General features: G+C 39.8%; 1 protein-coding gene across 17 annotated transcripts in view; it reads right to left on the reverse strand.

The window, feature by feature from the left end:
- TRIM2 (tripartite motif containing 2) overlaps window positions 1-12,495 on the reverse strand; it is a 91,480-nt gene that overhangs the window by 17,078 nt on the left and 61,907 nt on the right. For all 17 annotated transcript variants that reach the window (XM_032685492.1, XM_032685503.1, XM_032685496.1 and 14 more), the window contains 3 exons: window positions 10,137-10,860; window positions 1,976-2,079; window positions 243-410 (listed from right to left, as the gene is read on the reverse strand). In XM_032685492.1, the coding sequence (XP_032541383.1) occupies window positions 243-410; window positions 1,976-2,079; window positions 10,137-10,860 (996 nt within the window). The remainder of the gene's footprint in view (window positions 1-242; window positions 411-1,975; window positions 2,080-10,136; window positions 10,861-12,495) is intronic.

Below are 12,495 nucleotides of genomic sequence, written 5' to 3' on the forward strand. Positions count from 1 at the left end.
GGAATCCAAGCACCTAGTATGCAGACCTGTAAAGTGGAACATATTGTCTCTACTTGGTATAAGATTAGCATCACAACTGTGATCTCCTCCTATTAATTATATAACATGGCTGTGTCATGGGTTTCCACATCACAGCAATGGAATTTAGACTAAGTTACATGCAGTCTCTTGAAAAACAATGTTACTTTGCATTCCTTTGGAAGACAGAGAAAGCTCAGGAGAGTTCACATGGTAACTCATACCTTAAATTTTCCATCTGATGAGAATATGCTAACCCATTTGTTATCATAGTCTGCAATAATGATGTCACCACTGGGATGCACAGCCACTCCTGTTGGCCGCTGCAGCTGGCCAGGAGACCTTCCTCGTATGCCAAAACGGCTTTTGAACTGACCATCATTGGAAAATATCTGTAATAGAAAACATAAGTTTTAAAATTAAGTCTCCATATTACCGTCACCTATTTCTTGGAGCTTAGATTTTAGAAGAAAAATATAAACCCAAGATCAAGTGGTTAGGATGCGGCGCTTTCACCGCCGCGGCCCGGGTTCGAGTCCCGGTCAGAGGAGTCCCCCGGGCAGATGGAGCTCGTTAGCCCTGTAAGGCCATCCATCTAAGAGAAGGTCACTCTAAACAAACCTACGTCCTGAGGACCTCACTGCCACCGTCCAAGCTTGCTCGGCCCCGGCAGATGAACCTTAGGATTAAAGGGTGGGCTCAGCTCAGCGCACACTGTGTCTCACCTAAAAAATCCACTGCGCAGGCTCGAAGGGCAAAGACCCTTCCCAAATCTTCGTTCGCGAAGACTGGCCATACTATACTAGATTTTAGAAGTCACTAATGAACTAATGACTATAGTCAGGAAGAGATCTGGTAACTTGAAGCACTTTTACACAGTCCATATTTGAAAGTGATATGTCTAATTTAAGAAGAAGCTTGCACTTGAACCCTAATTTCAAAATAAAGAAATTCTCTGCACTTACATTGCACTGTTTCTTCAGTGACCTCAAAGTACTTTACAAACAGGCTTAGTAAATTAAGCTTCACAATGTCTCTCTCAGCTGGTAGAAGTGGTATTATTCCCATATTAGAAATGAGGAAACTGAGGCACTGAGTGACTCGGCCACAGTCAAACACTAAGTCTGTAGAAAACATAGGAATAAGTTCACTGGTTGTGCCCCCAAGCCAGGTAACTAGACACTGAAATTCCTCTGAAGTGGCTCCAAATTATGAAGCGTGAGGGTGCTGATGAATATTTGTCTCCTTGAAAAGGTCTGGAAATGAGTTCTTACAGCATGTGGCTTGCTGGATCTCACATACTGAAGAACAAGCCACACGCTGCTGCCGTGTTCATTGCTACCACATGGGCAGCCTGAAGAGCGATGACAAATTGTTAATGGTAAAAAAGATACATGGCAAGCAAAAAAAGAAAAAACAGCTTGATTTTCACACAGGTTACAGAAGCCAAGAAATTATGGGTGTTAGAAGTGCTACCACAGAAAAGAGCTGATCATGATAGCAGACAGAAAAGTCAATTAAGTACACTAAAAGCCATTTGAAAATTACATCTATATGTTTATTCTTCTATTTGTATTTCCTTAAGAAATTATATTTGTCACACCTTACCCTAGATTTATGTCTGAAAGCATGGGGGAAAAAATTTACAATGTAAAATTATATTTACAAAAAAGCGTTTTTCCAGATTATTGCATGACTTTTTTTTTCATTCATTGCCAAACATCATAAGGAGAGGAAATAAACTCTGATATACATACTAGATATAGTATACATCTGAAAAAGATAGCTGCAGGTCAAGAAGATAGAATGATAATGGATGATAAACAAATTGAGCTTCCCTTGTATTTTCTATATCTGCTTGAATTGTAGAAAATGTGTCTTTCTGGGACTACAAAAACGGCAGAGGTGTGGGGGCAGGGAGAAAAAGAAAAACACTGAAAGTGGCATATCCTCATACCTGCACACACTGGTTGTTACTATCTGCTATTAATATTTTTCCATTTGTAGATGCAGCTACACCTTGAAGATTTGTAAATTCCCCTTTGTTTCTTCCTTTGGTGCCTAAAATTGAACACAAAGCACATAAGAAATCAGGTTAGACAGGACTAATCAGTTAGGACCTAAACGTCAACACATGCAATTATTACATTCCTGATCTAAAGATTTCTAATTTGAAGAGTTCTTATCACTGCTACAACTTCAAAGAACCATCTCAGTAACAGATCCACAGTTCTACCTACAAGAAGGGATTATTCATATTCTTCAGCGTGTATGCCATCAACATAATTACTTCTTTGGCTTTCATAAATCAGTGTTCACAAATTGTCTCTTGCATGAGGGAAGTAGTAAAAGTTTTTTCCTAAGTGATGGACTTTTTTAAAACTGTGGATTTTTATTCAACTGAGAAGGCAATTAAAGGGGTACTACTGTGGGAAAATATAGACAGAGGCTAAAATAAGAACTTGCACAGATTACACAGTTTTAGTACAATTAGCTAAGTCTCTAAAACATATCACTTTGGATGGGGCCACTGCAAGACAGGGAAGTTTCCTATTTACGCATAAACATTAACAGTTTTCAATCACAGGCTTTAAAAATTCCCTTAGCAGGGAAACTCAGATGAAGAATTAGCTTTGAATGACTGGGACATGTGGGCCAATGAAGACCATCACCTGAAGACTGAGTGCTTCTGCAAAGACCTTAGATCGTTTCATAAAGCAGTGTCCACACACAGAGGTCTCATTTTAACTCAGGACAAATGCAATAGTGATTTACATAGAACTGTATGTTGTTTCTCCAATGGCTTAAGGTGATAAGGAGTTGTAAAATGTAACTTTTCATGAAAGTTCAGTAAGTTTAGGTGGCTTATTACTTAGATGTCTGTTCTGAGATGTTCCAAGGAGCATCACAGAGCAAACTGGTATCTTTAAAAAATGGCTGGTTCAAAATACACCTGGAATACAGGATATCCAAATTCCTGATTTGTTCGTAAAAGAGGCTCAGGCATCTTTAGAAAAGACTGCAGTTATGATCTTAGACTCTAAGGTTACTCATAATGAATTAATGAATTTTGAAACAAACAAAAAACCACAAACCAACAACCAACTCTATAAGCTGTTCTTTCCAAGACTTGGATGCAGTGCTGATTTTCCTGGTAAAATATTTTTACAAGCATTCACTGGCTGTGTATTAACTGAAAAGCTTGTATTTTATTTTAGTCAGTCCAAAATATCCTGGAGCTCAATGATTAAAACTGTTCTGACTGTGATGCCTAATATAAGACATATATATTAGGTCTAATTTGTATTTGGCTTTCATTAGGGATGTGTATGCTCATAACAACTCTTCTTTCTTCTGGGGTGATGGCTGTGGGATTCATATTTCCTGACACTGGCTAACAAGTAACATTTAATTTCTCTGTACTTGCTGCTGCAGGAATGTCCCTTTGTTTCTAGACTTATTTTCTTCAACTCCATCTGCTCCATCCTCTAAACAAGGCAAATGCTTCTCAATTTTCGCACTGCAAGGAGAAACTATGTATTCAGGGAATAGTGAGTTACATACCAAATACATTACCCATTCTTGAGCCATTTCTGTATATTCTTTTAATAAGCAGTGCCAGAGGGATACATGCAGTATTTTTTTTCCACCATATGCTAATGATAAGTTTCTTTTTTGCCTTTTAGCCAAAGAGAATGGAAGAAAAGGGAGAAACATTCCTTTTACTACTGAGAGTAAAGGGAAAACATTTGTTAAAAAAGAGGATGCATAAGCTAGAGCATCTGGAACCAACTAGCACAACCTTTATGGAATGTATGGTCCTTAGCCTTAGAAAAATGTTCTTGAAAGTCCAGGAATTTCATTTTTAAAGATAAGAGAGACCTATATAAAGAGTTACTGAGTGTTCTTCAGTGGGACCTTGTAAATATACATCAAAGGAAAAACTAAAGAAATTACCCAGGAATGCCACAGTCACATTTCATAGTAAGCTTAAGAAATTTAGCAATTTACTAGCATAGTGTGTAGATGAAATTCAGCTTCATGAAATGTTCTTGTACCTAGCACTTTGCAGCTATTAAACCTATCACATAGGTCCTAATTTGCACACAGGTCTTTATACAGTCCCCTCTGCAGTGGCACAAATTTCTCTGCATAAGAAAGCTGAGGTTAGTGAAACACAGCTTATTTCCTAATGTATGTTCAAGAGGAAAACAGATAACTTTGAACTTTCTGTTTTGAATAATTCACTATGTCAGCAAAGATCTGAAGCCAAGCACAGGCACTTCAGATGATGAGAGGAAAGCTTGTAGTAAAGTATGTCAGCCTCTGGAAAAGCAGGCTCCTGCAACTGACTCTGCAATACCAAAGGATGATAGCTCCCCTCTGTAAGCAGAATTTCCTTCCTTATGAACATAACTGCTTGAGAGAGAGTCTTCAGAAAATCTTTTACTGCAAGATACTACCCCTCTATATCAAGGCACCCCATGCTTTGTCTTCTCTCTGGCATGGGCAGTCAGCCATCTCTCCTTAGCCTAGGGAGGCACTAACATTTCAATGGCACAGGGCTGGAACCGGTGGAATCCTCATTCCAGTGTTTCCCAAGCAGCCTTGTTAGGAGATGAAAGCGTGCATCTTTCATACCAGTCATTGCCCAGCCTTATCTCCCTCCTGTTCTGAGCTACTGCAGAGCACAAAGGAGGAAAAGACAGATATTTTACTGCAACTGCTGTGGCAAGCTACTGGGGATTGGGAGCGGACAGCAGAGTTTTCAAAGGGGGAAGGCTGAACAGAGTTATTAGGAAGCAGGCCTGTGGCCTGTGGAATAGCTCCTTTTATAGCATTTTTGTATACAGATAATAACCAGATTTGTCTTAGTCCTATCTAACTCCTTCTGGTATTACTGAGCATAGCCTATACAAACCAATTAATTTAGCTTTCAACAAAGTATGTATGCAACCTAGCACACATAAAAAGTTTTATATTTTCAATCTTTTATTCTTGCACACTAGAGACCATATTGAATGTCACCAGAAAGAAGGGAAAAAATAATCTAAAAGCCCATTAGCATCACAGGAGATGTTAAAAATTACATCATGTAACTGCAATAAGATTCTGCTCTGTGAGTGCTGGGAATCTGAACAAACTTGTACAGTGTATATTTTTGATGTGCACAGTAAGAGAAGGAATGGTTTTTGCTTTCTAAGTTTTACTAATATGAATAATAACCTCCTTGCTTACCTAGATTCTTCAGGTTCCTAAAACACAAAGAAAAAACATATCACTGCCTCCAGCAGGAAGAGAATAGATTCAGAGAGACAAAATAAAACTGCAGAAATATTACAGATTATTGGGAAGACTTTAGAGGTTGTGAGTGACCATAACCTGTTGTGTACATACCATTTCTTTCCTGCCTACAACACTTCAAATACTTCTTTGACTCTTCCCTATGTGGTACTGAAAAAAAAGGATAAAACTAAACAGCATGGAAAGACCTACACACATACTGCATGACAGGTGTCAAGGAGTTGTTTTGTTGTTTCCTAGCTTCCTTTATTTTTTCCTCAGAGTGCCAAAAGATATTTAGTCAAATCTTACATATTACAAGGATGTGATGCTCCATCACATAATACATACAGCTGAAAACCAAAAGGCTCTGTTTTAAAACTGCACTGAATTGTTAAGGCTATGTGCTTGCTGTAAAACAAATGTCAGTGTTTCTAATCCAAGTTCCCACATAACTGCAAGTTTTAAAATCAATCAGTCTGTTGGTTGAAGGCACACAGTGTTTGTAACCTTTAAAGAGGAATGAATAATTCAATAGGAACTCTGGCAGATATACCCACACACTATTGGTAGTGAAGATGGTCTGATTTGTATTAATTTGCTTTACACAGCACCTGTCCCTAAAAGCTTGGCCAAGGCCACTTCCAAGACTTGCTTGTGCAGCAGAGCCCCTGTCAGCACAGATTAGGTATTCACAAACCCAGGGTAGGTGCACCTCAGAAACAGTTTTTTGCTGGTACAGCAGCCAAACCTTGAATAATAAGAGTAGAATCCAGGCCAGGTCTCTGTTGTCAGGACATCAGACCCATGCTGGGGATTTTGCCAGCAACTGATGTCAGAGTTGTTCCCCCCCTGTCCAGTACAGGTAATCACTGCAATGTAATGCAATGTAGGCCTGGCCAATCTTCACAGTGGCCACTACAAGTTTATAAAGAGTTCATGGCAAGCATCAGAGGGATTTGAGCTAATAAACTGGAAAAGGAAATCCTATTTTCCCTTTACCAGGCATTTCTATTTCTACAGAAATATAAATTCTGTATAGAAACATCTTGCTATTTCATACTAATTATTAATGGTTTTGTTCCAGAGTTCTGAAACATAGAATGAAGAATAACTGATTAAAGTGTGTCAGAGGGGCCTCTGCACTTCATATATCATACTTCTGTACTACATGGAATGACTCTACATACACATCCCTTTCTTCTCCAATGCCCTTAGCCAGGCTGTAATTTGGCCAGGACAGGACCTTGCTGGAAAGGTAGAGAAGGGATGGGGAAAGAGGAGGAAGCTGCTTGCTACGGGGAGAAGGTTCCTCTGAACCATCCACCCAAGGGGGCTAACTGCAGTTGGAAAAATCCATATTTTTTTCAAGGAGATGCGTATCCCTATCTGTCCCCTTATGTATCTTTGTAAAAATGCAACAAGTATATACTTAGAGCCAGCCCTGTTCCCTTCAAAAAGAACAATCCAATATGGAGTTTCAGGCAGAAGCCTTCAGAGACAATTAAAGAAATGTGTCATGATCAGTGGCACAGAGTCCAGTTGGAGGATTATATCTAGCAGTGTCCTCCAGTATTAACTTATTCATCAGTTGACTTGGATGAAGCAGTAGAGGCTTCCTCAGCAAGTCTGCTGATGAAACAAAGCTAGTAGGAGTGGCTGATATCCCAGAGTGCTGTGCAGCCTTCCAGAAGGACCTTGACAGGCTTGAGAGATGGGGAGAGAGGAACCATCTGAAATTCAACAAAGGCAAATGCAGGGTCCTGCACCTGGGGAGGAATAACCCCAGGCACCAGTATAGCCTGGGGGCTGACCTGATGGAAAGCAGCTCTGCAGAGAAGGACTTGGGAATCCTGGTGAACAACAGGCTGTCCATGAGGTAGCAGTGTACCCTTGTGGCCAAGAAGGCCAATGGTATGCTGGACTGCATTAGGAAGAGCACTGTCACCACTGTGAGGTGATCTTGCCAGTCTACTGAGCCCCGGCGATGCCACATCTGCAGTGCCCTGTCCAGTCCTCCTCAGTACAAGAGAAACATGGAGCTCCTGGAGCAGGTCCAGTAGAGGGCTGCAGAGATGATTAAGGGACTAGACCATCTTTCTTACAAGGAAAGGCTTAAAGAGTTGGTCCTGTTTGGCCTCAAGAAGAGACAACTGAGAGAGGACCTCATCAATGTCTATCAGTATCTAAGGAAGGGTGTCAAGAGGATGGAGTCAGGCTCTTCTTGGTGGTGCCAAGCAACAGGACAAGAGGCGATGGGCAGAAACTGATGCACAGGAATGCCTTATGCACCTGAACATGAGGAAGAACTACTTTACTGTGCAGGTGACCAACCACTGCAACAGGTTGCCCAGAGAGGTTATGCAGTCTCCCTCACTAGAGATATTCAAGAGCCATCTGGACACAATCCTGTGCCGTGTGCTCTAGGATTACCCTGATGATCAGGGAGGTTGGACCAGATGACCCACTGTGGTCCCTTCCAACCTTCCCCCTTTTGTAATTCTGTGAAACACCTGATCAAGAATCCCTTTGCTCCCCCTAAGCCTACTTTCTAAACTGCACTAAAGCTATTATTACACAGGCCTTGTTTTTGAGGTTTTATGTGGAGTAGATTCACAGTAAAGCTCTTATTTGCCTTTAGCATTGATAACAGACCAGATGACGTTCATGCCTAGTAGGGAGGCTGACAGAAGGTACTGTTAAAGGCACTTCTTTTTTTTTTACACATTAAATGTACCAGCTAAACTTAGATGCTCAGTTACATGACTGAACAGACAAGTAAACACAGTCTGAGGAAAAGGAAAATGGTACTTTCTAGCAAAGGGCCAACTCTCCATCTGGCTGTATCTGATGCTAATCCCACATATAAATACATGAAGGGAAAAAAGCAGTTAAAGTGGGAAATAGCACCACTGCTGCTAAACAGTGTCAAAGAACCCAGTCATGAAAAGTGCCAGAAGAGAAAAAGTACCAAGGCACACAGCACAGCAGAGCTAGAACACAAAATGGAGTCCTGGACAGAGCAGCTGATGCCAACCATGTCTCTTAACCCTCCTTTGGAGGACATGGGAGAGACTTACCAGGGAAGGTGGAAGTGGGTGACACTGTGAACATCCCTCACCTCTGCTCAGCATGGGTCTAAGGCACAAAAGCAGGGTAATGAAGAAGAGACTTCTCTCTCACTTTAGTGCTTCCTACCACTTGTAGAGGTAGCAAAAAACCACTGAGCAACAACTATTTTCTAGGCATCATAAGAACATTCTTGTTTTCATTTGTATAGAATAAGGATATGCTGCACAGATATTGCATGGACACACCCTTAGAGATCGCATCTGTTTAAAAAAAAATAGGTCGAGGATATAAATTATTGAGACAGAAAAAGAGGATGCAGGAAATGCTCTGTTGTCATAAATAATGAGTTACACAAATCTATGAATGTGAAGTCAATAACGTGACCTTAAAATGTCTGAAGAGAACCACATGCCACTTTAAAAGCCATGAATAGCACAGAATTGGCAGAAGATACAATGCACACTTCCCCATGAAGGAAATGTACTAATGTTGTGTTAATGCTATCTCTTGCTAATACTAGCAGGACAACAATCTCCTACTAGAAGCTGATCAATTTACTTGTGCATAAAAGCCCATATATCAGTGCACATACCATAGCATACTCCATATACTTGGATGACCAGAGGAATATTACAGGGTGGTTCTCCAACACAGCTGTATGAGCTTCTGGCAGCCCCAATATAAGATTTATCTTGCCCAGTTTAAAATACAGATCCAGATTTGGCCAGGACCATCAGAGGAATTCAACAATGGGTTCAAAATAGAAATAGTTGTGTTGGAAAAGAGTGATAAACTTTACATTACCTCATCAACAAATGAACCAAACCTTAACTTTTCAAAGTGAGCTGAACCAAACAAACTCTTAAATCCATGAAGGAAATCCTTGTGAAAATGTCAGAAGTCTTACCTGTCTCAATAATTTTGCATATTGTGGAAGAGTATAAAACACTAGAGAATTACAGCTGCAATGGCTCGAGACCTTTCAGATGATGCATACATAAGCCCACAGAAGCCCAGAGGAACATCTCTATCTATGTAGGGTCATTGTGTGAAATGAGTGGCTGAAAGCTGAACATGTAATAGGATGAAATATTACTCTCAGCTCAGATTTTCTAAAAAATAGCAATCCATATATCTCAAATGTCAGCACTCTGAGAGGTTTAATCGGGAAAAACTCTGAGACATGCATAGCTCTTGTTCTAATTATTTCATCTTCCTTTTTCGACTAGTGAAGAAAGGGAGGAGGTACAATTCAAAAATAAAGCACATGGTCATGACTGCATCCCAAGAGAAAAAAAAGGGCACTGCACTTTTTGGAAAATGTTGAAGACTTCTAGAGTTTGTAGTATATTGGAGAAAATAGCTAAAAAATAAATCTAACAAACAACACCACTACCAACAAAAGCCAAACCAGAACCATACCGCTATTTAGCCAGAAACTGCTCACTAGAACCAAGGGATACATAAGCAGAAATTACAAGCTGAAATTACTTTAATCCATACCAAAAGCTTTGTAATAAGTATATTACCAGTTTTTAAAATATCCCAAATCAAATGTATGCATTGCTAAATCCAAATCCCAATTACATATTTGCTGCAAACATAATTTCAGAAGTGTGGGCTTTCAAAATTTACAAAAGTCAAGAGGCCTAAAGATATCATCAGGTTGCTCTACTTACACCTTTAACTTTACAATAATTTAACTTTTTCATCCAGTTTCCCTAACTATTTTTAAGTATGTCACAGGCAGCAAAATCACCTACCTACTCTGAAGATCAAATCATCTTCAATGGGATTCTCTTTTCTTTTGCCAGTGCTGTACATGCTTGCAGGTCTTTTCACAGCTTTCTGCTTCACATGACCACTGCCAGGAGATTTAACACGCCTCTTAACCCCTTCAGTGGTAGGGGACACATCTGCTGATCTGACCACTTTAAGTTTGAATGGGCTGCCCTTGATATGTTGATCATAAAGTCTCAGAGACAAAGTGAAGTCCCCTTCTTTCTGAACAGTATACAAAAATTCGTAAGTGCCATTTTTGTTGTCAAGTATTTCTCCATCCGCTACACTCCCATCAGGCGTGCTCAGTTCAGCAGTGAGGTAAGCATTCCCGGATTTACAGAGTTCCCCATCTTTGTCCTTGGTTGTGATGGTGACGGACATGGGCTGTCCAATCACTGTCTGCCTCAGTCCCTCGCCTGTGGCAACTGTTTCAGAAGCAACAGCATTGGTGGTTAAAATAGTACCCAGATTGTGAATGGACTTCTTCAGGCCTTCTGTTTCCACTATGAAGTCCAACTGATCATTTTCACGGGGCTGCAGTGGGAAGTCCCGCTCAGCCAGTTCATTCAGCTTGTCACTCATTTGCTTCTTCACCAGCAGCACTTCGGTTTCAGTGCCATGGTTGAGGGCTTGGGCTGTGAAGTTGCTGCAACTTTTAATGCTTTCTTGCCCTTCAAGTAAGGTATCCAGCTGTGTCTGGAGGACCTGTGTGCATTACCAAACACCAGATTAGCATCATGTTACAAGAACTGTCCTATGAAGATGTAGCATACTTTATATCTGAAGGCCTTTGTAGAACCCAAATTTATAGTGCATTAATTTAGAGTTTAATTTGAACTTCTTAGAAAAAGTACCCAGTAATCCCCAACACACATTTAGAATATAATGCTGCAATACAAAAAATGTACCCTGGTTTGGGTCTTCAGGGCTTCAGAGATCCACTGTCACACTAGATTGAATTATTGCCCCACCTGTCTTCTTTTTTTTTTAAGAAAAAACCCCAACAACAAATGTAAAAGCTTGAACCCTGCTCCATCTAACTCTCAGCAGTCACAGTTAATGAGATAGTTATAGAAAATTGAGCTGTGTGCACAGAGGCAGAGATATTTTGGATTCATCAGGCCCATTAATAAGACAGGCTGAAAGAAACTTCTTGAAACCATTTCTTCAGAGCCAAAGGAAACTGGGTTACTCCTCTACAGAGATGGACAAGAAGGCACTCTCCAGACCTGTATGTACATCCATTCTGAGGAAAAGTGTGACTCGTGGACTAAATAAGTGAAGAAAGGAAAATTCTCCCCAGCAGAAGCAGGGAAGTTGGTTTCCTAGTTCCAGCAGGCTGGAAAGCAAAACATACAGAATGGGTTGTGGATATTGGAAAGAGCTGGATTGAGTAGCCTGAAATTTTGGTGGGCAGCAAGTAGTTACTCTATATTTAAGACTATGAAGGAGTTTCTTTTATAGGGTTAGTTCTGGCCCTTAGTCTAAAATCCTTAAAACAGTATTGACCTCAAAATTGTTAGGTGTGGGCTGGGAACAAGGTTAACCCTTTTTTTTAAACCATTCTTGCAATGATTTGGAAAAAGGATATCTGAATTATAACAACCTAGCAGAAAAATTCCTGACAGTCAGGAAAACATTCCAGCTGCCCCCCACACTCTCCACTGATAAAATACTCAAACTAAAGTACCCAGTCACACACATGGTATGTTTTTCCTACAGAGAACAACTGCACAGACATTATCGTGGATTAGAGAAGTTATTTGGTTGACCATCAATGTAAAGGAAATATTTTTTAAATATTTCAATTGATTTTAAAGTAAACTTAGAGACTGGGTGTATTTATTGTTATGAAATACTTTTCCCTCGCTGAGACACACTATGTAATGATACTGCACGATAAGGGCACTTTTTCCTAAGTTTTACAAAGCTTTCAGCTTTTCATCCACTGGAGAAAATCCAAGATCATGTGTTATTGATATGGAAAAGTGATAACAACACAAAATGTTTTGCAATCAAAACAGAATGAACAAATGTCAAGACTACACTGAAATTTCAAGTTATCTGTTTTTCTAGGCATCCATAAACCTCTCAGGATTCAATACAAGGCATTTCTAATCTGCTTTGTCTTTATTCAAGGACATAAGTAGTTAAAGAGAGTGCATAGCTAATAATTTCCCAATATGACAAAACCCCATATGCTTGGGATAAGAAATCACAAACTTATGAGAAAGACAACTTGCAGCTATGTTTTAAAACCAGTATTTTCTCAAGATAGTTTTCTTTCATTACAAAGATGGAAAATATTAAATCTTAACATAAATACTATTTAAAATGTAC

Source organism: Chiroxiphia lanceolata, chromosome 4, assembly GCF_009829145.1.
Source record: "Chiroxiphia lanceolata isolate bChiLan1 chromosome 4, bChiLan1.pri, whole genome shotgun sequence".
Lineage (NCBI taxonomy): Eukaryota > Metazoa > Chordata > Aves > Passeriformes > Pipridae > Chiroxiphia > Chiroxiphia lanceolata.